General features: G+C 38.1%; 1 protein-coding gene and 1 long non-coding RNA gene across 2 annotated transcripts; both read right to left on the minus strand.

The window, feature by feature from the left end:
- Window positions 1–4,890: 4,890 nt before the first annotated feature.
- Window positions 4,891–14,861, minus strand: LOC309697706 (scavenger receptor cysteine-rich type 1 protein M130-like; the record flags this gene model as incomplete). Its single annotated transcript, XM_082519824.1, has 14 exons — window positions 4,891–4,997; window positions 5,138–5,248; window positions 6,234–6,329; window positions 6,733–6,891; window positions 7,067–7,175; window positions 7,590–7,753; window positions 8,158–8,430; window positions 8,721–9,017; window positions 9,615–9,923; window positions 10,345–10,641; window positions 10,927–11,232; window positions 13,703–14,011; window positions 14,259–14,403; window positions 14,592–14,861. Coding segments are annotated over 14 exons (2,952 nt in total), but the record flags the coding sequence as incomplete, so codon positions are not given.
- Window positions 14,862–14,937: 76 nt separating this feature from the next.
- On the minus strand, window positions 14,938–15,758 carry LOC309696729. Its single transcript, XR_014273637.1, has 3 exons — window positions 15,746–15,758; window positions 15,279–15,354; window positions 14,938–15,007 (listed from the first exon to the last, which is right to left on the minus strand). It is a non-coding gene; the product is annotated as an uncharacterized lncRNA (long non-coding RNA).
- Between the last annotated feature and the right edge of the window lie 12,176 nt (window positions 15,759–27,934).

Below are 27,934 nucleotides of genomic sequence, written 5' to 3' on the forward strand. Positions count from 1 at the left end.
AGCTATTGGGGTGTTTAAAGTTATGGCTGAACTGTCCCAGGCATCTTCTGTTGCCTTAACTACTACAAATGGGTGTAGCAATGGAAAGCTACGTGACCGTGACAGCTCATTATATCACAGCAGAGTGCGATAGAATGAGTGGTATGTATTATTGTAGGGTCTAACTTACAATATAAAGCACCTTGAGGCAACTGTTGTTGTGATTTGGTGCTTTATAAATACAATTGAATTGAATTGAATTTAGTGGTAGATACAAAGCCCTGTACTGCCCTATATTGTACCATATTTTTTTAAATAATTGAGTGGAATGAGTGTTGAGTTGAATGTTTTTAACAGACAAAAAATAATTCAATAAGTAAATGTTAAATTTATGTCTTTTTTCTTTTTTTGCTGATCCAAAAATCCGATCCGTGACTTAAAACCGTGCACCACTAGTACATACAGTATATTTGAGGTTTTGAGTAGTATAACACATAGACTGTGCCTGCAGGGACAGAGTTGAATTTTATTTGAATTTACGTCCACCAGAAATACAAATGACCTAATAATTGCTCAACAGCTTCATCTATGAAATTTATGTTTGATTCCTGCAAAAACAGCATAAAATGAGAAAACAGATGCAAAACAATAAAAAAAGGAGGGAACAGAGACGGTTGCAGAGAAACCGAAACAATGAGAAACTGACATACAGAAAACAATTAACGCAGTTGCAGCAGAGTGCTTCTAGTTTTTCATACACTGCTTTTGTATTTTCACTTAGTTTCTGTGAAATAAACAATGACATGGTGTAATAATGATGAAGACCAGATGATTTTTCTTTATGTTCTTATATGTAAAAACTAAACATTTAAAAAAAAGTGTGTGTACCTAGCATGCAAAAATATACAATTCATGATTATATGTTCTGTAGTTATATGGTTATTTCTGTCTTATGTACAAAGGGAAACCCCAAGAAGTTGATTCTGTTTATCTGGACGCAGCGTTTTCAGCGGGAGAAACATTCTTCTTCAGTCTCAGCTGAATGCAGGTTTCCCCAAATTTATACACAGTAAATCTGCATAATGAATGAAACTAGCACCACTGACGATCATTAATATGCAAATTGTCATGACCACTGATCAGTGACGATTGGTCATGAGTACCATTCACAGATAGACATCTTTCACCATCTTACAATGCTGTGATTGCAGGTCACGGCTGAAATACACACAGTTACATAAAACAGATCAAATTCATGACCTCACGAGTTATTTTTTGTACCCCATCTGCCATACTTTATTGACCTTTCTTTAACAAGGTTACATGCATAATCTCATGCAGCTTGTTCTCCACTGATAGATGTCTTGCTGTTGCTGTTCACATACAAGGGACACCAGTGTTGCTTTCTGATTGGAATGTTTCAGGATCTGAGGATGGAAGAACCAGACTGACCAGAGTCTTTAATGTGTTTTTCCAACTCTACTCCAACTTTACTATATTTTTAGGACAGTACACAAACTGGGGTCTTCTTTCAATTCACTCTGGGACCCAAGTGCACTTCCAGGCCTGTCATACAAAAACTAATACAGGCAGTGTATTAGTAGCAAAGCCAGTGGAGGAATTTGGCTCACTGACTGTAGAGTGGTGTGTTTTTGCCCCCTTCCTAATTTCCTATTTTTTCAGATCCACATTTTAAATGAAATGTGTTTATTAGTTAATAATTGGTTGGGCCACCGTTAATAGAAACAACTGCAATCAAGCATTTGCAACAACTAGCAATGAGTCTTTTACAGCGCTGTGAAGGAATTTTGGGCCACTCATCTTTGGAGAATTTTCATAATTCAGCCACAATGGGGTCTTTTGTGACCTCCTGAATGAATTTTAGCTCCACTCTTGAGGTAATTTTGGTCGGCTAGTCACTCCTGGGAAGCTCACCACTGTTCCAGGTTTTCCCTATTTGTGTATAATGACCCTGACTGTGGATCGCTGGAGTCCCAAAGCCTTAGAAATGGCTTGTAACCCTTTCCAGACTAACAGATGTCAGTGATTTTGTTTCTCAGGTGTTATTTTAGATCGTGGCATGATGTGTTGATTTTTGAGGTCTTCTAGCCTGTTTCACTTTGTCAGTCAGGTTCTATTTAACTGATTACTTGATTCACCAATTCTACCAGTAATCAGGCCAGAGTGTCAAACTGAACTGAGCTTTCCAAAAAATTTAGTTATTCACAGTTAATTCATCTGTGAATAACTCTTTAACAAGAGGGGCAATAATTTTTTCACACAGGACCAGGGAGGTTTGGATAACCTTTCTGCATTAATCTATGAAATCGTCATTTAAAAACTGCATTTTATATTTACTTTGGTTATGTTTGTCTAATCTTAAATTTTTTTGCTGATCTGAAACATGTGACTGTGATAAATATTCAAAACTTAAGGTAATATGAAAGGAGGCTTACACTTTTTCACATGTATGTGCTGCTTCTCACATACATGAAAAGAAGATTAAAATAATATTTTCATGTGTGTTCTATGTAACAAGGCATCACACCAAGTTCGTGATTCTGCAGACTTCAGAACTTGCAGTAAACTTTTTATTATGTTTATTGTTCTTTCTACATATTAGATTTTTAGAGTGGAAATTTTATGAGAAGTTACATTTGGTTTATCTATTTTTAAAAACATTGATTCCAATAAGTGTGTGTGTGCATGTGTGTGTGTGTGGACAGCATCTACAATAAGCATGATTTGGAGGTAACAAGTGTGTAAACCAAACAACAATAATAAAAACAAACAAACAAACAGGCTGTGGACAGACATGATTTCTATTGTTAAGAAACATGATTTCTCATTTTATATTTCCAAATAAACAACACTGTGTATATGGCTTCTAAGTCCCAACTGGTTCCTTCTCTGGACATATGACACTTGAGACTCTGTACGGTAATTGTCATCAGGATCATTTGAGGACCACTATGTCTCTGCTGTATCTATTTCAGCTTCAGCTACACAGCAGACTTAATCCTACACCATGATCCCTCAGCAAGGCCTCTAACAGCAATGCTGGCTGTGATGTTTACATATGACATGAGGGTCACTGCTTACAAATTAGTCCCTTTGGGTGTATCGTTGGCTCTCTTCTCAGTGGCCCTTGGCTAACTCCTAACCAAGCATCCGAGGCCTTAGTAGGTCTGTCAGTCTTATAAAAGCTGCACTAGCCGGTCTGTCAGTGCCTCAACGATGGCCTGACTCGGGTTAACATTTGTAGTAAGCACCTGCTCTAATTTTGACCATTGGCATAAATTCTTAAGTCATAATAGAGAACGTTGTTTCAGTTTCAGAACTCCAGTGACTCTCAAAACGTCTTGTTGATGAAACAGCTTATCTCTCAGGCATTAGATGTACTCAGAGGAGCAAACCTAAAAATGTCACTCATTTTATGTCAGTGGTATTCATCTATCCAGTTTCCCATGGTAAGAACAAAATGTAATGTCAGCTCAACAGTAATATTGGCTAGTAAGTTTTAGTCAGCAATACACCCATAATTCATCCTGATTTCAAATGGCATGCTAATGCTGACTAGCCTGTTATTCACCAAGTGGCTTTCTGAGCCTGTATTTTTCTGCAATTACAAACTCTGTTTAAACAATCTTGGTATCAAAATAAAGCTAATATTTGTGAGATTTCATCAGAGGTGTAAATATTACAGCAAATGTTACTAGATCAAAGTTACAGAGGCTGGAATAAAGAAAAAGTAAGTATAATTTATTTTTGGATTTTATTGCACATAAACAGTTTGAAAATATGCTTCGGTTCACATTTAACTCCAGAAAAAAAGGAATCAACATATCGACATTATCTGTGAAGAGATTAACGCTCCTGAAGTGAAACAGTCAAAGACTGCAGCACTTTTAATGAATAGAAAGCCAGGCTTTTTGCAGTTTGCTACATTTTGGCAATATATGTCAGTTGAAATTTATTGAACAGCAGAAATGATTTAACTTTATTTACATGCCTAAAATGTTTGTTTTTTGAACAAACTTTTCTGAATCAGTTTCTGAATCAGTGTGTTGATTTTTTTGACAAATGTGCCAGGCTTTGACTAGTTTGCTGCTTTCACTGTGTTTGGAGGTTGTAGAAATGGTTTATATGAGCTCTTAGCTGAGATTCAGAGGTTAACGGGACTTTTATTACCAAGCTCTTGTTACAGCCAAATAAACAAGATCTCACCCCTTTTTGCCCCTGGCACCAGAGGTGCTGGGGCTCAAGAGGCTAGTCTTAAAACAAAATGTACAAAATGTAGCTAAACAGACTGAAAGATCACCCACCTGACACTCACAACAGTCACAACCTTAATTATTCTTAAGTTTAAGAAAAATAAACAAATTGGGTGACTTATAGAAAAATGTGTTCTGTGAACAGTTGTCATGACTGTGAAAATTAGCCCTAAATTAGCTGCAGAAAAAAAAGCTACAACCATGAGAAGAAATAAACACAAAAGATAATAAATGAAATCTAATAGTTTTTTTATTTGTAAAGTTGAGCATCTTTAAGATGAAGACTAAACAGACCAGCTTAGAACTACTACAACTGAGATTCTGGTGTCTCAACGACCATCTATACTGACACATTGAAAATAACAAGACGACAACCGCAAGATATTGAATATTTATGCTTTAAAGACTATATTTTACTCAGAGTAATACCTTATCACTCTTATACATTTTGCATTTTACAGTTTTTGCCATACAGTATCAAAAGAGAGATTGTTATTGTTTTTACAGCAAGTTCTTGCATCAAATATAGTTTTCCTTCACCCATTTCACTAAATGTATATTGCATTTAAAGATTTTAATATCGTTTTTCATTTAGTCCTCATTCCTCCGCAACAATCCTGGGGCTGCTGTGTTTAAGTCATGTATGGCTGTCATGGACCTCTGCTGTAGTCTGTGTGGTTCCAGGGATTGTACTGATGTCGCCAAAACTCTCCACTGGATTTTCCACTTCATAGGTCACCCCATCTGTGACAAAGAAAAACAGATGCCACGTGTTAAACTTTGATTAGTCTTATTTATTTTAATTTATTTGCCATTTACTGTTATTAAAATGGAAACACTGTGATCAAACTAATTTAGAGCTCCAGTGCTTTCATTATGGACACCTTTATGCGTGTTGATGTTTATGGCAGTAGTGCCTGGAAAGGTCAGAGGTCGAGTCTCATCTGCTTGAATATCATCCTTCCCTGAGATTAATTCAGCCTCTGATCTGGCTCCTGAATGAAAAATAGCAAGAGAACACTTACACCATGTTGGCTTTTTAAAAAACAAATATTTCCCAAAAAACTCCCACATGCCAGATCTGTGACTGTTTTTCAAAGATAACTGAACCTCACATCCTGAAAAGGACAGTTTAATAGGAACGATCTGAGATAAATCTAAGATAGGCAAATGGTTTTATAAAAAGAACTCTGGCACAGAAGAACATCTTAATAAATGGGACTTGTATACATTTTCATTTTGTGACAGTGTCAAAGGTGGTAATTCTACTTTAAGATTATTATCACAGACTTAGACTGCATTATGTTAAAAAGTGCTGCTTTGCAATGAGGCACATCTGGCGAGGGAAAGCTGTGTGTTTACAGCTTAAAAATATTTGCATTTTCACTGGACTGTGAGTGGAAACATGGTGGCTGATTGGCTGGCAGATTGTTTTCACTTTTGACATATTTTCAATTAATCAAATAAGCGCTGTTCGTGGTCATGCTCCTGACGATTTCTGGGGTTTTGACACTCTGGACTACAGACAGACACCTAACTCTCCTCACCAATGATACGAGAATTTTGCATTTGCATCTGTTTTATATCTCTGTTCAGCTCTGTTCAAATTTTGGTTAAATTGAAAGTGTATGTCTTCGAACGGTCAGCAGGGAGCAGCAGTAGCAGTGCACAAGGAGACAACATCAGAAGGTGAGGTTTTGTTTTTTATGAGCAGAGAGCCTGAAGTTCTTGATGCAAATCAATTAGGTAGAAATAACTTACAAAAGCAAAAATAATAATAATAATTTGTTCAAATAATATCTCTAATGATAAGTAAAATTATCAGTGTAAAGTAAAAAAGTGTTAAAGGTGTTACTGCTTTTTATATTTCCAAACTAAAATATGATCTTAATGATGTACAGTATGTAAATGACACTAAGCTAAAGATTTGTTTAGGGAAAAATAGACAAGAAAAAACGAATGAAAGACTTAATGACTCACCAGTACAACTGAAGTCTTCCATCTCATTTTCTTTGTCAATGACATCTTCATGTTTCCCACCTTCAAACTCCAGTTCTTTCCCAGGCAGCATTCTTACTGAAAGGTTACAGCATTTCACATTTACTCATACAGTACATAACAACAGCTGTCTCACCAATGCACAGTGCTAATGTACCAGTGAGGTAACAAGGAGCACAAGAGCAGGAAAAACACAGCACAAGAACAGGTGTGCTTAATTTTTCTCTTCTGTATTTACATTTTCAATCAAGCAATGTTTGGTTGAGCTGATGGGCTGCTCGTTCAGTCAGCAGCAGTGATGGTGATATTTGAAATGCCTGTAAAGACTGCCCTCTTGTGGCAGTCTGCAACACCCTTTTTGGTTTTAAACTTGGAATATAAAGTATGATCTCATGTTCAATCGGGATCTTTACACTTTTTAAGGTTTTCAATTAAAAGTGAGACAAGCCATGTGTGTAAGTTGTGTAATAAATACACTCACATGAAGCTCTGGAGCTCCTGGCTCTCTTGACACAAAATCGTACAAATACAAAAGTCAAGATCACTACAAGAAGAAATCTCACACCCATGATAATAGGTGCTATGGATATAGAGGAAAGTGGTGGCAGCGGTGGTGGTGTGGGAGTCCATTTTTCATAGCCTGAAATCACACACAGCCAGTTTATTATTTTTTCTGGATTCAGTCACAGTGAGTTTCAGTCATAATTTATCTGTATCACACTGATCAAAGTAAGTCAGCTCAGATTTACAGAATACAAAAAGTGTCTTTCTGTCAAAAACAAGTAATTGATTGATGGATTCACGGTTTATCTTACCTTCACAAAATATTGTAGCTGAAGAAACTTTTCCACAGGAACGTTGTTTGACGGCGTACTTGACGTCCATGGTAACATCAGTGAACTCCAGTGTTGTTTCTAAGTTGACCTTGAATCAAATTTAAACTTTTTCACATTTAGAGATACAGCCAGAATAAAAGACACTGAAATTTCTCTGGCAGTAAAAAACAGGCCGGACTGAAGCAACACACAGCAGAAGTCACTAGAAGTCCAGACCAAAAGTATTGGGACATTCAATTTCTTTTATATTTCTGCAAACTTTGTGTCAGCAAAGTGTCCAGAAAGTTTTTAACTTCAAACATTTGGTCAATTTGTGTTTATTCAGATACAAGTCTCATGCATTTCTTTCCATTTTATAAACCTAAATATTTAAAATGTGAGATTCCAGTCTTCATTATTAGATTAAGCTGAGACACAGAGCCAGGAAACTGTCCATGATTTTGGTTTGTAGAATATGAGACAAATCAGTGACCGATTCAAGACGTAAAATGGAGAGGTTTACCTGTTTGATTTCCGTAGAGCCGCTATGGGTCTCATTAATTTCTTTACAGAGCTTTGTCTCTAACACTGGGGAACGATTAAATGGACATACTCTTTCCCACTTATCTCGATAATTGACTTCAAGGACACCTCCATGTTTTTCAGTCGTGCGGAACTTTACACTTTCTGTAAAAGCAAAGAAACTGTGTTTAAAGAAGGAAACAAGCTCATCCACTTCTGTCTGACAAATATGATGTTAGAGATGATCACCTTAGCTTTAGCAAAATCACTAGGAGCAAAGCAAGCACCTGTCATCACTCTGCATTTATTAAAGTTGAAGTGTAAAACATGTGTTCAACATATTTTTAAAAGATTTTCAATAAATAACTCAGATTTCTTATATCTTATAATGAGCTTGACAATGTCATTTTTATTTTAAAGAAATAATCTTCTGTTTTATAAAATAAATACCTAAAAATTACCCCAAGATAATAAATTAAAATACTACCAGAATTAAGAGAGGACATACATGTATGTACTGTATATAGGGATGAGTTTATGGAAAGAGAGGTGTATGGACTCACACTTACCACTACAAGTAATGAACACCACATTTGTGTCACACTTTCCTTTAGTCCTCCTGCACTGGCCAATGATGGAATGGTACTTTTCACAGCTGACATGGTAAATGTTACCTGAACCCTTTGATGGAGCTTTGGATTCAATGAAGACAGCATTGCCACAAAGGTTTTCTTGGCAAACTTTGTGTGCATAGGATAGATCCCAGTTACTAGCACACACTGGAACGCCATCTATCCTCACTTCCCCACGACAGCCCTGTGAAAGGCTGACACTGGGCTCCTCTGGGAAGGAAAGCAATAAACACTGCAGTCAAGTATTGATAAAGACATAAAGCACTGAGGTAGAAATGATCAGTTAATCTTCTCTGCACTGCAAAGTCAAAATATGAAGCACAAGTCCATAATCAAATAGTTCATTTAACACTTTTAGCTTTGGTTTGTTACTTTATCCAGTGTATCTGGAATAATTCTCCTTCACACTCCGAGTGTCTTGTTTCACTCTTCAGTGTTTCCAGTGCAAATGTAAAAAGTCTGTGATCATTTAAGATCAGTCCTGCTGATATAAATCTTACTTTTGCATTCAATAAAGACAGGCTCCTTCCTTGAGGGTGTGGATTTATTTTCACATTCCCAAATGCTTCCTGGATTTTCACCACAGCTGAAGCTTTTGTTCCAAAAAGAATCTATTTCAATTGTTTGGGGGTGGATTTTATTTGTTGATTGGTATCCACCACAGTCCATATCCTGGCAAAGCTTTTCCTTCTCAGTTTCATTGAAGTTTTCTCTGGAAACAGCACTGAGTCCCTGTCTCCAGTGAACCAACACTGTTCCACTACAGGCCTTTTTGTCAGGTACCATCGTCCTCCATTCTGAGACAGACAAGAGAAATAAAAAGTTCACAAAACATGATGTAACCAACAGGATCTGAATGATATAAATAACACACTCTGCACACAGAAATGACATTATGATCCTGCATCAACTTAAAGTTTTACACTTTTGAAGTTTAGCTACCCTTCTGACTGCTGTGTAAATAAAATGATTTTATAGAGTGATAACAAAGAGATGACAACTGATGGCAGCGATATTTCTATAACCATCAGACTGCACAGGCCAGCTGTTTCCAGCTGATTCCAGACATTAAGTGAGTCAGACTGTGTGGCAGAGCCGTACTGGTGACATGGACAACAAGCAGAAAAGAAAAGAGTAAAACTGAGTAGAACAAATATCATTAATGGAGGTGAGGATGTTAACATTCTACCCTTTATTGCACTAACAGTAACCTTTGAAGGCGAGCATGTCAAAGTTTGAAAGCAGCATTATTTTTATCTCAACATTTTTCTGAAATACAAACTAGTCTCAGTTTGTTTCAATTTCAATTCAGTTTCAAAGCCTTTATTTTAAAATTAGGCTGAAGGAGCAAAGAATAATTCAGAAACTGCTGATACAAAGATCATTATACACACCAGAGCATCGGAGGCCACTGTGTTTGCAGGCAGCTGTAGAAGCAGTAATACTGCTGCATGCAGATAATGGACTGTTAGCATTTGCAATGCAGTTTAGGTTTGAAATGGCTAATTTATCTGCTGGTGCAGGTCCAAAGTAGGGAAGAGTCTCGACAGCATCACCACATTTAAGCTCCTGACAGATGGTGTTTCCATTGTTAGTGTCTTTGAGAGCATCCTCGCACACAGGGATCCACTTCCCCTCATACTCCACCTCTACGTTTCCAAAGCATTTGTAACTGGGAATGCTAAATCTGGGCTTGACACTACCTGCAAGAAAACAAAACAAAAATAATAATACCATATATTTATAATAGTCTTATTTTATTTTTAATTAGAATTTTAAGCAACAAGAACTATCATCATCTTAGTGTAAAGAATTTCAGTCTGATAGCTTCAGAAAGATTTATATTTGCTTCTTTAACACAAATGAGCTTAATTATGAAAAATAGTATTTAAAAAGATATTTTTAAAACATTTGAAGGAACATTTAAAAACAGACTTATGTCTTTTTGTTTGTTTTTTACATTCTGTTATCCTGTAACTTAGTTACTGAAGAATCAACAAACCAATAAAACTGGCACTTTTTTCCAAAGGGTCCAAATCAGTTGAAAATGAAACTTTTTAAAAAGCAAGTTATGACATTTATTATATTTTTGTAATATAAAATTACTTTTAAAAAAACAATTACCTGAGCAAACAACATAGGCTGGTTTTTGTTTACAGGACTTATCATTGTCCTGGTTTTTGACAAAGATGCTCTGTGTCAGGTCAGTAGTCTGATTTGTCGGGTGTAAACTCTTAAAGAGGATATCACCATCTTTGGGACTGTTGTGGGCTTTTATGGGCGTCCCACAGTTCAGCTTTTCACACAGCTTCACAGACTTGTCTTCTGTCCAGGTGTCTGCACACATATCTCCTTCCTTCTCTTCTACACGAATCCTGACTTTTCCCCAGCAGCTGTTCGTCAACCTCATCTCAATATTTCCTGTTGTGACATGAAAAAGTTAAATTTAAGAGGAAACTAGTATCAGCAGATATTTCACAACTTCTTAGACCAAGCTAGGTTTCAGAAAAAATAGAAAATAGTAGAAATTTGATTGAGAGAAAACAAGGAGGTGAATGTACATCTATGGACATTAAAAGGTAAAGTCTGTTATAAATAAATTGTGTCCTCTGAGTGGATCACATTACAACTAGTGACACAATAAATCAATTCCATATTGACCTTATTCTTAGTTTTATACTTTAACTCCTTCATATTTCACATTACCTGAACATTTCACATAAGCAGTAGAATTATGGTGGTCAGGAGGCAGAGGTGTAGTTTGGTTACACTCAAAAAGAGACTTTTTTCTGGATGAGCAGCTAAAAGAGTTTTTCCAAACTTTATTAATCATATCAGCCCTAGAATTGAAAGAAAACCTGGAAGCGTTCCCACAATGCATCTGCTGACACACTGTGTCTGCAGACTCTTGGTTCCATGTCTCTTTAGACCCAGAGAGCCAGTAGATTTCTCTGCCATGCTCTATCCCCACGTGACCAGAACAGGTTCCACTTAAAAACACCACCTTGTGACCTGATGGACACAAAGAGAGAAACATGATATACAGTAAGTGGCTGTGCAGGTCGTCTACCTGTTGAAAGGTCATTCGTTCATGTGTGAATGTTAGACAAAGCCCTTAGACACAGGATTAAAGCACTGCATGAATGTGTGCTTGTGACTGGGTTAATTGGGCTTGTAGTAAAAAGCGCTTTGACTTTAAAATGCTGAATGTGTTTGCTGATAGCTGAGCAGAATAATGATTCTCTACTACTTTCAGCAAAACACACTCTGGGTGCTCTAAAGGAGTAGAAAAGCATTATATATATGTATGAGCACCAGCTAGTTTTTGTTTGCAGTGTAGGTGCTGCATTCTGGACCAGCTAAACACGAGCTAAAGAGGACCGAGAGGTGCATGTGACAAGTGAGTCACAGTACTCAAGACAACAGAAAATTAAAGCGTGCAATAAAAGTTCCACAAAGCTAAGTGTCAGTAAGGGTCTGAAATTTGTGATGTTTCCTAATTAAATGAGAGAAATAGACTGGGTGAGCGTTGAGATGTGAGATTCAAATTTCAAATCAGTACCAAAAATGATACGAAGGCTCTTAAATGATGATTCGGTTTTACTGTAACAACTGACAACCTCAGATTTTTTAGAATTAAGGTGAAGGAAATTTAAAGACATTAAAAGCAATGAAGAATGCTTGTTATTTATTCCTGTTGTCTTACTATTTATATTTTATTTCTGCACACTTGACAAGGAGCCCCCACAATTTTGTGGTAAATTTACAATGACAATAAAAGACTATTCTATTCTATTCTATTGGCCAAGGTGTGAGTGGCTGGTAAACACTCCACTATTGGGAAAACATTGTTTTGTCTGTAATTAGTCTGCTAATCTACTGACAAAGACATTTGGCACCCAAAAAAGCCTAATGACTTTTTCACAAAAGACCAGTGATGGGAATAAAGGCGTTACAAGTAACGGCGTTACTAACGGCATTACTTTTTTCAGTAACGAGTAATCTAACTAATTACTATTCCAATCGTTACAACGCCGTTACAGTTACTAAGAAGAAAACGCGGTCCGTTACTATTTTTCAACAAACAGACGGTTGAAGCTGTCTTCAGCTTACCGCATCTTATATCAGTTGCATGGAAGTAGCTGTAAGTAATCTGGACGCTACAGCTTTAAGCAGCTGCGCGCGCTCCCGCGGACGGTAATCACGATCGCTGTCTAGCACAACACCTGGAGCTAAGGGGGCAAAACAATCACATGAGTGCTGCTGTTTGACTGAGGAAGAATAAAGTAGTCGTGGTAAGCCAATCACATGACCACTTAAAGACAAAGCAACAAGGTGATATATACCAGTTTTTAAATTGTGTTGATAGGCCACGTAAAACCAGAGTCATGATAAACAATATATACGTGGCGTTTTTTCCTGAATAGTTTTGTCACGTTTACTGTCTAAGGACAGCGTTAGCAAGCACTCTCTGCTTATGAGCAAAAACAAAAACAAAAAAACAAAAACAGAGGTTTTAGGAGTGACGGCGAGAGAGAGAGATTTGTGACATTTAGTGTGTTTGGAGTGTGTAGTTAATGTGTTGTCTTGTGTAGTTAGTGTGTAGTGTTGTGGATAGTTTTGTGTTGTGTGTCAGAACAATGAGGCGACTGCTGTCTCCAGGTAGAAACAGGAGTGATACACCTGCTGCTGTCAGACCTGCAGGTATCAGGCTGTGATGTTCTCCTTTATAGTGGACAGAAATATTTGGAGTGGCACAAATAATTTGTGTGGCATCTTATTGAAGGCAGAACAGCTGATTGTTATGTAAATAGTTTGAAATTGTTATTTAAAAAGTCAAGGTAAATGGATGCAAATAACTTTGTTGTTTGCAAAACTTGTGCATAGAATTTTAAAATTGACAATTTATATTTGCATTTAAAGTTATGAAATATGATTCATTAAACATGTTTGTGGTTGTTACAGTAAAAAATATAACTTTTTCTACTCTGATTTTATGTTTTTTTGTCTGATTTTAGATCAATTGTGTTAATACAGCATGTCAAAATGAAAACATAACTGTAAATTCAGACACGTGAGGCTGTGCTGAAAACAATGATACCAAACAAGGCAAAGTAAATAGTTTTTAAGGTGAAATGTAGAGGAAACATCAAAAGTAGTCAAAAATGGCCAATTATACCGTGGACCAACACTGCAAAAAGACAAATTGTTTATTTGGGTTTCTAGTTGGATTTTCACAGGTAAGTGTATTTAGACCTTAGACTTGATGATTTAATAAATAGAAGCATGTAACTAAGCAGAGGGAAAAAACACTTTTTTCTTCTGACTGACATCGATGAATGAAAATGTCTTTTTCCTGGTTCTAGCATTTTATTATATTTCAGTATGTTTACTTTGGGAAAGCACTATCATTTGTGACACATGTGTAATTACTTATAACAGTTATACACAGCAACAAGGTCAAAGGGCACGTGACACTCACCCTCACAGGTGATTCCAGCTGCTTCCGCTTCCCGATCCGAAAATTGGTTGTTTGAGTTTTCTGTTAAACACTCAGATATCTTTGATATCTTCTTATTTCTCGGACACGTTATTGACAGGAAGCTACCAGAACCCTGACTGAATTTTTCAGTTTTGCCTTTTTCCCCACATTGCAGTTGTTTGCAGACAGCTGCTGATTGAGCCTCTGTCCATTCTTTTGCAAGAACTTTCTTCCACTGGCCCTCATGCTTTATCTCCAATCTTCCAGCACATCTTCCAGGACCATCTGCCAGTTTCACCTCCACACTGTCTGTACCACGACAATAAGAGATTTATCAGCCACGAAACACAAAAATAATAAATACATTAAATTAAACTCTTACTGAACACATTTTGGGAAAAATATAATCAGAATTTAACAATGTCACAATTTCACTGAATGAAGTAACTCATTTTCTCTCTCGACATAGAATTTATTGCAGGATTTAAAATCCCATTATAAAAGTAGACAAAGGCCATCAGCAGCCACTCTGTACATTTCCACTGCTGTATCTCACCTGAACACACCACATAAGGTTGTTTTGAACACTGGATGTTCTTGCCATGCTGAGACTGACAGTGCCACAGTGAGGACTCACTGCCTTTGCAGCTCACATGGTCCATTATCCCTCCTGAATTCTGATGTTCTTCAGTATAAATCAGCTAGAACAAAGCATTTATGAGTTTATGTTATTTCATTGATAATCATCCAGTATTAATGGTGCACGTTAGTACACTTATCACAATAAATCCAGTAGCACTGCTGTATGGACAGTTTCTGATACATGAACGCTCAGTATCCATGTATCAGAACAACAGGTAACTTATGGTGACTAAACTTGAAAACTCACTTCCCCACATCCAAGCTCCTTGCAGACCAATTCAGCTTCAGTTTTAGTCCAGGAGGAGGCACACACAGGATTAACTGAATCATTCACTTCAATATTAACTGTACCATAGCACTTGCTGTCTTTGCCAGAGTGCTTCAGAACTACTTTAACTTTATCTGAGAGAGAGAGAGAGAGAGAGAGAGAGAGAGAGAGAGAGAGCAGTTTCACAGTGTGAAGTGTTTGCTTGGAAGTTGTTTGTGTTGGAATATAGATGTGTTGAATTACCTGTGCATGTTTTTGTTTGGGCTGAGAGAGTTACCGCAGTGCATTTGCTGGCACACATCAAAATCAAAGTTGTCCTGTTGAACAGGTACCCAGTTGTTATTTTCTTCTTTTTCCAGCTGCCCAGAACACACATTTGACTGGTTTCCTTTGAGCTGCAGTCTCGTATAACCTGTTCATAAAAACACTTTCTGAATTCACCACCATATTTAATATTTAACAGTTTTTATCACTGCTGTAACTCACCTGAACACACACACACACACACACACACACACACACACACACACACACACACACACAGGGAGATTTCACTTTAAACATTTTAAAGATTTCAAAGATATTTTAAAGATTTTTAATTTAAAATAATGCTATTAATTAATAATATTACTACTATTCAAAGTTAAAGAAACTAAATTAACTTGCCTTGTGAGATCACCAGCTCAATGTGAGTGAGGCGGAGAAGGGGGAGCAGGAACCACATCATCACCACAGCTTATGACTTGAGAGTGAGGCAGACAAATGATATGTTCAACCTTATATTCCCGTGGCTTCACCCACAAAAAAGGAAATGAGCAGAATATGCGCCAAAGTTAGACTCACAAATGTTAACTTAGATTGAAAGAAAACACAAGTGCTCTAATTTCTTATACAGCACCTTTTTATGTTAAACTTAAACTCACTCTGATGCTGTAACACTGAGAAAATGTGTAAACATATCAACAGTAAATCACACTACTGATTTTATGAGAATGTGAAATTTAATTTACTGATAAACTGTAAATTCAACCTTTAATAGCTGATTCAATAGCTGTTTTTTTAAATTAATAATTTTAAAAGAAATGCTAACAGACTGATTTAACTCCAGTTCAACTGCTGATAGGATGCCTGACCCAGCACTGTTCCAAGCAGTCATTTCCTGCATTCATAATTCCGTTATTTGTGACAATTCTGCAACACCACAAGCTGAAATGCAGCCCCAAGCTACGACAGAGCATCCACTATTTTTATAAATGGCTTTGGACACTCACTGCTGTTCCCTCTTGATCTCGTCTGTACATACTAATTACAATTTGTCACTGATATTTGCGCTGTGCTGCATTTTTTCCTATTTCTTGGGAACACAGTAAATCATTTTTAGGCCTGCATCATCATCATCAGAATCTCTTTGTTGCTGCAAAAATAAAAATTTTTTCCCCTGTGTCATTTTCCTACTTTATTTTACATGCAGATAAAGAAATGGGAACAGAACACATGTTTTTGCCACATGCTGCTACTAACATCCTGTCTAAAGGTACCAACCTTTCTGTTATATGTTGATCCGACAGTCGTTCATTCTTTGAGTTAGGTGCATTGGTTATGTTTGAATGATTTATACGTCAAGGTTAAGTGGTTTAATACAGCAAAGGAGCATTGTCAAGCTTACATATTATAACTCACTCTAAATTATTTTACATGTGTCTGTGGCCTCTCTTAATTCCTGTCACTAAGACACACTAACCAAACTTAAAAGAAAATGTAATAAAAATCTGAATATAAATAAACTAATGGTAAAGTAATAAAATGTTGGACCTCAGTTGGTGACTTTTTCAATGCATGGTCCCTGAAAAAAAGTTGTTTTGTAATAGTTTTTGTGAAAATCTGATTATTACATGAGAACATTCTGAGAATTTATTCTCACATCTAGAGATGGCACGATACCACTTTTTTATGTCCGATACCGATTCCGATATCATAAATTTGGATATCTGCCGATACCGATATGAATCCGATATAGTGTTTTTTAATCAACAAAACTGTTTTTTTTTTAAATATCTTGCTGCATTTTGTATAAGTTCATACTCAAGTTTAAAACAACAACTACACTAAAGCTATTCTGTTATACCTGTATGCAAAAAAAAAAAAAATTCATAGTTCAGCAATACTGATCAATCTAATAAACTTAAACCTACACCATCCTCCCTATTCTGGTATTTTAAAGAGTACTTAGCGTAAATATTAAGCAACCTAACTAATAGGGTTCCAACTCCCAGGAACAACAAAAATAAATAAATAAAAAATAGGGAACCACCCCTCACGCTCCACCTCATGATGCTTAATCGACGTAATCAACCTTAATTTGATGCAGTGTGAAAAAAAAAATGCACAGAAATCAATTATTTTTCAAGAAATATTAAATAGATTCAACATCTTTCTTCAACAAAATTGCAGACTGCACAGATGGTACCTTCCCAAAGGAAAAAGTACTATATTAGACTTAATAGTTACTATATACAGTAATTGACTTCTATTCGTTTTACATCAAATTAAAACTTTGGGTGTCAGATAATTATTTACTAAAAGCTAGACATTTTAAATGAGAATAAGAAAGAAAAGTATGTCTTTGTGCCCTCTTTTCCCTGTTAATGCCCTATCGGCCCCCCTGGCTAAACTTTGCTAGATCCGCCCCTGCACAGTTACCAGCCGTCAGCTACAAAAGATCCTCGAGTAGAAAGTAATAATAAATACATTCTAACAACAGCTTATCAAGCGCTGCTGTTGTTCAGCCGCTGGTTTCCTCTTTCTGGTGCAAAGTGGGCCAAAAACAAACCAGAGAGACGGAGTCGCGACAGAAAAGCCGATCAGCTGATCATTAAGCAGTTTCATGATTGAAGTAGCAGCAAGAAGAGGCAGTCGCTTGTTAAGCTTTACGCAGGAATGCTTTACAAACATTCAGAGATGGACTTACACACTTGCTTTACTTCTCTCGGGGATAACTTTGTCGGAGATGAAATGCCGGGTTGCTAGCGAAGCTCCACATGCTATCCAGACCACCGACAGGTCACAAATGCCACAGCCGCTCTATCACGTGATGCATACTGCTCCGACGTGCTAACGTTCTGAGGTGAGTTACGCGTGTTGCAAGTTTTATGAGGTGCTTTCGTGATATTTAATGGATCGGATTACAATTTTTATTTTTCTCCGATATCCGATCCAGTAATTTAGGTCAGTATCGGACCGATACCGATACGTAATATCGGATCGGTCCATCTCTACTCACATCTAAGTATAAGATTCACACAGAGGCAACTTGACCACATTTATCAGGGACCTGATCAGAAATGAAGCATAAGTATCACCATCAACTCCAGACTAGCTTAAAAGAAATAAAGCCACAAACCTCTGGGTTGCATTTCTGAAACCAGATCGTTTATCTAGGCAGGAAACAGTGATCACATATGCTTCTGCTTCAGATATATTCTCAGGAGAAAATCAGCTCCCAACTGTGTTTAAAGGTGTGTATTTAAAAAAAAAATAGATGTATGCTTTCATGTGTTTTAAATATTTACTTAAACAGTAAATTCATGAATTTTACTGTATCAAACTGAATACAAAATTAAAGGGCATGCTACCCACCAAACAAGACTCTCGGGGTGCACAAACAAACCCTGTTGTAGGTCAATGCACACTATGGAAACACACACTGTTCCACAAGACTGTGCGACTTTTTCAAGAACTCAGAAGAAGACAAATGCAATGGGTTATGCATCGGGGCATGTGAAACACACCAGCGAGTCAACTTATGGGTGGCTCAAAAAATGTTATATTATTATTCAGTAATGTGTCAGATTTCATAGCAATTCTATATGTAATTAACACATGAGCATGCCCTGCAGCCAGGATAGCAGACAATGATTTTTTTTTTTTGGTTTGTTTTTGTTTTTTGCTAAATAATGATGGCAGCAAAACTGTGTGCAAAATCGTGTTAAACAGCATTACAGACACCAGGACTCTTCAACCACATCCAGAAAAGACAGCCAAGATCTTAAACTAGATGCAAAAACATGACAACATATTTGCAAAAAAAATTAAGATATATATATGAAAAAAAAGAAACACATTTCATAAGATGAAGTTTGGAAAATATTAAATGATAACGCCCATGATGTAATTTAACCTTTACAAAAACATTTGGAATTTGGCCAGGAAACCAGTAGTGGAGGCAAGACAAATTAGAAGGACATGGGACAGCTCAGCTTTACTTAGCTGGAGGTCAACATCAGTGGTGGAGATCCTCTGGTGCCTTGTGAAAAACAACAACAAAAACCGAGCTTTATTTGTCACCTAGACAATCATACACAGCTGCAGGTATAGTCACGCCATTCCAAGGATTGATTTTTAGCATGGGAGGTCTAGCCAGGACACTGTGCTGGAAATTGAACTTGCGATTTCCACTCCAAAGGTGTGTAGTGTGTTTGTACACACTACGCACCTTTGGTGTAGTGTTACCACTACACTGAGGTCAGCATGTCTGGAGGACATTCTATGGAGGCTTGTGTTGGCAGAGGTGCCAGGACACCCCTGTAGCTTGGCTGGGGAGTGACATTGGCCGGGGGACCCTCTGAAGGCCAGTGACAAAGAAGACAGGACCCCTTTGGAGCCTCAGCAAGTGATCAGCAATGTAGGCAGAGAACTTGTAATTGGATATAGATGGAGTCACATGCCCTCAGATTCAGGTTGTTTGGTATACCTATCTAAGTAGTATATCTGAAAGTTTTATGTTTGTGCATCTACAGATGGGAACTTGTCTGTGTGTAAAAAAGATTTGTTTTTGCAAAAAACCATTTACACGAGTTTCAATTTTTTTTTGTTAAAGTCTGGTTACAGATACAAAGCAAAAAACTACGTGTAAAACTTTGCGCTCAGGTTTCCTCACTGCACGTGGATTTCAACTTACAAGTACAAATTTTGACCCGATTTTTCTTCCTTTAAGCTGATTGGTCAATGTAATGTCAATCACAAATTTAACAATCCAATCAGAGAACAGATGGGTTTGGCTGTTGGAGGGGTCCTCTACGGAGCTTCAGGTCCTGGAAGGGTAATACAGTTTGAAGCTGGAAGATCTCTATATAAATCTCTATATAAATATCCCATAGAAGCTAGGTCCACTAACTTTCAGTAGCTGCTGAAAGGATAAAGTTTTGGTATATCAGTGGTTAGAAATAGCATTATTACTTTAGGATTAGGGAACCTGAGTGCACATAGTTTTTTGCTTTGTATCTGCAACCAGACCTTAATAAAAAAAAATTGTAACTCGTGTAAATATTTTTTACAAACACATAACTTTTTTTACACACACAAATTCTCATCTGTAGATGCACAAACATAAAACATAAACATAAAACTTTCAGAAATTTTGGTTTACAAGGTTACAAAACTCAGTACACAAATTCAACATTTGATTTACAAGTACAAAAAATTTATGACCACAATTTCAGACTAAGGTTATGTGTGCATGGCGTGCATTGCAACTTAAATGAACTACTATAAACACTTGAAACTGTCTGTAAAGAGATTTCATGCACACTTAGTCAATGACGGCTAAATAATATTGGGTTTACAAAAACGTATATATTTGAAACATTCCTGGTTGTGTTGATGAAGGAGAATATCTGGCAGGGTTGGATGTGGGTTTACACTTGATGAAAAGGTTTGAGAAACACAGTTAAAACAAGAGGTTTATTTGGTCTTTTTTATGTAACAAATTTTACCTCAAGTCATCTGAGCATGCTTTGGATTCCACTAAATGCATGTGAAAATGTTTACTCAGAACCCACATCCACCCCAAACACGTAAACCACAGACACATAATGTCTTCCCCTCCTCCAGTGCACAAAATGTACCCAACTTACGCACACAGGAACACACGTACACACAGAGTAACCAATGAGAAGGCTGAGAAATATTTTGGTTTTTTATGTGGTTTTGAATGTGGATGCAGATGTTTAAGATCTCAGTTAATATAGGAACTCATGAGATTACAACAAGAAAAACAAAACAAGTTTGAAAAAAAAACCTAAATATATATTGGTCCAGTGGCACCATAGTGTAGTAGCTTACACATTTGTTTAACAAGTAATACATCTGTCATTTGGTTACATTAATATTAACTTACTAAATGTTGGTTTAAAATTGAAGTGTCATGGTCTGCGGTGGGTGGCTGGAATTTCCATAAGGCTCCTGAACTGACCTGGGATCCGCCCCTGGGCAGGGCCAACTCCAGCTCCTGCACACCTGGAGCCTATTGCAGGCAATCAAGCCAGAGGGATTTAAACCACACGTTGATGTTCATTCACTGCCAGTTCGTCATCAACACATGTTGGTAACAGGCCTTATACCTCAAGTTCTTGCTGTGATCTACTTGTTAACTCTCTTGTGCTGCAGTTGCTGGATTCATCTTGGCTCATGCTCCACCTCCGGACTCAGGATACCAAGCAATCATTCTGAAAATCTCTCTATGCCTCACCTGCCTGCCCTCCTGCCATTAGTGATGGGCAGATGAAGCTTCATGAAGCACTGAAGCTTTTCATCCAATTGGTTCACCCCAACGCGAAGCTTCATGAAGCTTCATTTGCTCTAGCAGGACACCTACTGGACGTAAAAATAATAGCTGGCATGAATTTGAAGAGTGTGGCATTTTGCACACAGCCTGTAAATGTCAACAACAAAAGGAGTGTGTAAAACATGTATATTGTAGTGATGGCAGTATACTGTGTATATTTATAGTGGCAGTATGGGAAATGATTATTTGGAAATGCTTGAAATGGAAATGATCATTTACTGTGAGGTGAGGTGTGGTTGGGGTGTGGACAGTAGTTGTGCTTTTGTAACGTTGAGGTATGGACAGCTACACACTGAGGCCTCAGTCCTGCCTGTTCACATTTTATTCTGTAAAAACTAAATTTTCACTGCTTTTACGACCTTTTTAGTGGGGAGAACATAGCTAGGATTTAATGATTTAACAAATCTTTTGAATCCTTTGTCCTCCACAATGCTAAATGGCTGGGAGTCCTCAATCACCATGCTGACCAGGTCTTCATCTATTTGAGATTGTTCTCCTGAGGAAAGACAATAAAGATAAAGCACAAATATAAATATCACACACGTAACTTATAACAGTTGTATAATATTGTTATATCATTTAGTAACATTACTGCATCCTATATTATCATTGCATTTGATGGCTCACCTGGTCTTGCTCCACAATCGGTGTCCCCCTTATTCTCATGCAAAGCTCTGTAGTGCCTAAGCATGGATGAGGTGTTGTTGTTATATCCCAGCTCCCTGGCACATAGCAAACACTTCACCTTGTACAAAAGTCAAGACAGCTCAACATAAATTGTATTGCACCATCAGTATCATGGAAATACATCTTCTGTAGAAATTTACCTTGTTGGGAGGAATAAGATCAAAATGTTCCCACACAGGGGAGGACATCCTCCTCTTCTTAGCTGGCTCCATTCTCTCCTGACTTTCCTCACTCTCATAAACCTCCAAACGGTCTCCAAACTCTCACTAACCGCAACTCTCCATCAAACACCCACATTTTTGAATGTAGTCTGAGGGGTTTATATCGCTGTCATATCTCGCGGCAAAGTTCGAACCACTTCATGAACCAGTCACGTGGTACAGCCGGGCAGCGAGGCTTCGGACGTCATCATTTTCAGCTCCTCCCATAAATGAAGCAAGCCTCGATACGCGCTTCGCGGAAACGCCCCCTCCATTACTCGACACACGCTCCGAAGCCTCGATACAGAACGTCCCATCACTACCTGCCATCACACTCCATCTGAAGCCCCGGATCTCAGGCCAGCCTTTCCACGCCACTCAGCCTCCCCTGGATTCTCATCACCCCCCCTCTCAACACTCCCTGTCCCCTACTGCAAGTAAGAATTGCTACTCTTACAACTGGCCACTTCAGAGCTGCCTCCACTACCTCGCTAACTCCTCTATCTTCTCTCTTCAGTGTGACTGTTCCCTGCTCAGCTCCACTCCGCATCTCAGGCCTCATTCCCTCGCCCTAGCCACGTTCCCCGGGCCACACCTCGTCAAACTCCACGTCTTATTGTTTTTTTTGTCTTTGCTACGTTTTCTTTTTTGCACTTTAGCCTAATAAATTGTTACATCATCTGCTGTCTCTGCTCTGGGTTTCTGCACCTGAGTCCTGTTCAGTACAGGCCACTTGGCCCCGTGACATGAAGAAGACATCAGTCCATCGTTTGAATGTCGCTCAGCATATTTCACATTAATATTGAAAGATAAGGACCCAACAATTACACAGAGAAAACCCCAACAATCAAACGATCCCCTAAAAGCAAGCACTTTGGTTACGGTGGGAAGGAAAAATTCTTTTTTAACAGAAAGAAACCTCTGGCAGAACCAGGGTCAGCGACATAGCTGGACTGGCCATCGGGCATGGTAATTTTTCGTTTTAAATGGACCAATGTTTTGTTGTTGTCTTTTTTTCCGTAACCGTGTAAACAGTGAAAGGTGGCGGATTGGATAGATGCTGGCAGACGTGTAAAAATAACTCAATTGTTTGGTAGTGGCTATGGTGGAGCTTTCACAGATTCAGTAAACTTAGCAAGTGGTGGAGGCCAGCAGGTGGATGGGGGAAAGGGGAGGCGGAGGTGGAGAGACCCAAGGCGGCCGCAGGTCCGACTGTCAGGTGAAATGAGCTTCAGGTAAGAAGTTATGACCTGCAGTCTATCTGGGTCAGATATAAACCAAGTTTACGTGGAGTTTATTTTCGTTGTGCTGACTTTTTACAGTCAGTTACAATAACTCGTACTGTGTACTCTAGCATGACGGAGTTTCTATACAGTTGGGTGCTATGATGTTACTGGTGAACTTTATTTTATTCATATGGTTAGTTAGTAGAGTTGCCTACCGTCCAGCAAAAAACGGAATCCTCTGGTATTCAGAGTTAATATTATGCGTTTCGTATTGAGCTGAAAATAAACGGGATTAGTCCCGTACTTCAGCTACAATAAAAAAAAAGACAAAAAGCTGGAGTTATTCTGTCTTTTACGCTGTCAGCTGCCTCTTCTTCTCTCATTCTCAAACCTCCCTCTCCTGCTGCTACTTCAATCATGAAACTGATCAATGATCGGCTGATTGGCGTTTCTGCCACAAGTCCCGTCTCTCTTGCTTGTTTATCTCCCGCTTTGCGCTAGAAAGAGGAAACTAGCAGAGGTCGCGTTAAACAGCAGCAGCGCCTTTAAACTTAATAAGCTGTTGTTAGAATTTATTTAATATTACTTTCTAGTATCAGCTGATGTTTGTTTGGTTATCTGGTGAGAGGGAAACATGAAGATGAAACCAGGAGATGTTCTTACTGAATCATCAGAGCTGAACAGGTGATGGAGAAACAGGTTTACCTTTTAGGTGACATGAATGGGTTGAAGGAAAGCTATGAACTGTTTCTGAGAGACAACTTACACCAGGATCCTTTTCTATGTAGCTGACAGCTGGTAACTGTGCAGGGGCGGGTCTAGCAAAGTTTTGCCAGGGGGCCAGGTAGAGCATTAACAGGGAAAGGGGGCACAAAGAAATACTTTTCTTTCTTATTCTCATTTAAAATTTCTAGCTTTTAACAAATAATTATCTGAATCTTACAACCAAAGTTTTCATCTGATGTCAAATTTATAGAAATCCATTATTGTACATAGTAAGTTTTTTTCAGGGTCCCAACATAATTTCTTCAGAAGAAAGTACTGTACATGATGCCAGTATTTTCCCACATTTTCTAGATACTGTATTAGTACTTTGTGTAAAATGCCATCAAAAAGTCAGTTAAGTTTTATTCTTTCTCACCTGTCTTTCTGTCTCCTTTCACTTTTAAAAGGTTGCCATGTTAGAAAAAATATTTTGCCCTGCCATGCTGTTTATTGATGTGGTAAATAAATAGTTTATGAAAATATCACTAAATCTGTCATTTATTATTTTTAATATTCAGTAATGATCATGTCTCACCTCTAGTCTTCTCTGTCTTAATTTCAGGTTTCCACCATATGTTGTAGATAGTTCAGGAAGTTAACTCAACCAAGCAGTCTTTGGGTTTCGGCTAAGTACTGTTTAGAATACCAGAATAGGGAGGATGGTGTAGGTTTAAGTTTATTAGATTGATACATATGTACCAACAAGACAGTGTACATCACTGTCACAACAACGTTTGTTTTCATTCAAAGGCTTTATGGTTTTTCCTATAATACCTGGTGGGCCGGTCTCTAGTCAAAATGCCTGGAATGATTTTTTGTCCCAGTCCAGCCCTGGTCAGGGAGGGGCAGTCCTCTTGGTTGGGGGTGACAGGACAAAAAACATGCTGTGGAAGAGACCCAGAGGTTAACAATAACTGATAATTAGGTTTAGAGTATAAACGTATTGTGGGTGAAAAGAGGTGAGAGAAAGAGAAATGCTAAGTGCATCATGGGAATCATGATTGGGAAGAATGGCCTTACAGATCTGAACCTGAATGGTGTTCTGTTACTTGACTTCTATGCAAACCACAGTTTTTCCAAAATGAACAGCATGTTCGACATAAGGGTGTCCATATGTATACATGGCAACAGGATACTCTAGGCTGCAGGTGGATGATCTATTTTGTAATTATATCATCAAGATCTGCTGCCATATGTTCTGGACACTCGATTGAAGAGAGGTGCTGAGCTGTCAACTGATCACCATCTAGTGTTGAGTAATCAGGTAGGGGAGGATGCTGGACAGACCTGGCACGAGCTCTGGCAGTGGCTCAATTTGGGAGGAGTTCAGAAAGGCCATAGAAAAGACTTTTGGACTGCCTCGAAGAGATTCTGGCAAACTATCAGGTGACTCAGGAGGGGAAAGTGGTGCTATACCTGCACTATGTATAGTACGAAGGGAGCACTGCTGACCTCAACTGAGGAAGGAATACTTTGAGGACCTTCTTAATCCCACTCACGTTTTCCATAGAGAAAGCAGAGTTTGGGGATGAGGAGGAAACTCATCAATCTCTGGGAGGGAGGTTACTGAGGCAGCTAAACAACTCCTTGGTGGCAGGGCCACTTAGGTGGACGAAGTTGGACGATCTGATATCCTCGTGTTGGTGTTGTTTCCTCGTCATCATAAATAATGTTGTTCCAGGTTCAACATTGCAAGTGACCAATCACCTTCTCCTGACATCATCCGCGACCTCGAAAAAAAACAAATCTACTTCACTTGCGAGAAGAGAAACCGCCTCTGTAAGGATGTATAATGCTTACTGTTTATTAAAGAAAAGTATCCTGAAATGCAAAGAATTCAAGTTCCTGGATCTGCGGACAGAAGCGGTTTCTCTTCTCGCAAGTGAATTAGATTTTTTTAAGGCGGTATTTTTCAAAGGCACAAAAGGGGGACGTCACAACAATGTGACTGGTCACTTGCAATGTTGAATCTGGAACAACATTTATTATGATGATGTGGGAACAACACCGATACGAGGATATCAGATCATCCGGACGAAGTTTGCCCTAAATTCCTGAAGACTCTGGATGTGTATGGCTGTCTTGGTTGACATGCCTCTACAATGTTTCCTGGAGATGGGGGGGGGGGGTACCTCTGAATTGGCAGACCACTTCACACTCACCATCGCAGCTGAGTGTGAAGCAGTAGGAATGAGAATCAGCACCTCCAAATCTGAGGCCATGGTCCCCAACCAGAAAAGGGTGGAGTGCCCACGCCGGGTAAGGGAAGAGTTACGGCCCCAAGTGGAGGATCTCAGGGTCTTGTTCACAGATGAGGGGAGAAGCAAGCAGGAGATGGTCAGACAGATTCGTGCTGCGGCTTCAGTGATGCTGACACCACACAGGTCCATCGTGGTGAAGAGAGAGCTGAGCGTAAAGCGAATCTTTCAATATACCGGTCAGTCTACGTACCTACCGTCACCTATGGTCACAAGCTTTGGGTAGTGACTGAAAGAACAAGATTGTGGATACAAGTGGTGGAAATGAGCTTTCTCCAAAGGGTGGAGTGACAATCTGCATAGCAATAAAAATTTATGCTATGCCCTCTAATAAAACTGCCTTGGGGAAGTATGTATAATGTAACCAGAATGGGTCCTAGCATAGAAACTTTTGGAACTTCATAATTAACCACTATGCATGAAGAAGACTCCCCCATTGAAATGAACACATTAAAGTCTATTAGATGGGTATCATTCAAACCACTGCAGTTCACTACTTTTAATACCTACAGCATGATCTAATCTCTGTAATGAAATATTATGATCAACAGTACTGAGGCCAACTAGAACAAGCACAGATAATAGTCAACTATCTGATAATTTGTGACCTTCACTGATGCTTTTTCTGTACTGTGATGACTTTTAAATCTGGCTGAATAAACCATTCCTCTGCAGGTGATCGAGTAGCTGTTTTATAACTACTCTAAACCCTTTATAGACTTTATAGACTCTTTATAGACTGCAGTAAAGGTTTATCATATTATCATATTTCTTCATATTAGACAGATATGCATCACTTTCTGGAGAAGGTCTGGAGAAGGCTGTATCTATTTCAGCTTCAGCTACACCATGATCCCTCAACAAGGCCTCTGACAGGGATGCTAGATGTGATGTTTACACGAGATATGAGGGGCACTGCTTACAAATTAGTCCCCTTGCTTGTATCGCTGTCTCTCTTCTCAGTGGTCTTCTAATAGCTGCGCTAGCTGGTCTGTCAGTGCCTTAGCAATGACCTTATTCATGTTAACATTGGTAGCAAGCAATGACTCTAGCTTTGATCACCAGGAGAAATTATTAAGTTATTACATAGAACATTAAATTGTGTGATAATGAATTTTTATTCAAAACACTCTGAATCAAAGCATTGATTTTAAAAAAGAAAGAAAGAAACAAACAAACAAACAAACAAGTCAACAACCTAAAAGAATGGGACATTTTATTTTCAGTTTTAGAACTTCAGAGACTCTAAAACCGACATCTTATGGATAAAACGGCTTATTGTGCTGTGTATCAAACTATATATAGCATACATAACATACAGTTTGATACTCAACATCTAAACCATTTCCCAAATTCCTGAGTCTCTGAGGCATCACTAGAAGTACTTAAAGGTTCAAACCTAAAAATGTAATAATTATAAAAGATTTAATTATAATAAATGTTACATATGAAACACTGTAAGGATGTTTATAAAAACCTTACATTCAATTATAGGTTTACAAACAAACAAAAAAATAGAAAGATAGAATACTAGTACTTAACATTCTTTTTATATATTATACAT

Source organism: Aulonocara stuartgranti, assembly GCF_965226115.1.
Source record: "Aulonocara stuartgranti genome assembly, chromosome: 20".
Taxonomy (NCBI): domain Eukaryota; kingdom Metazoa; phylum Chordata; class Actinopteri; order Cichliformes; family Cichlidae; genus Aulonocara; species Aulonocara stuartgranti.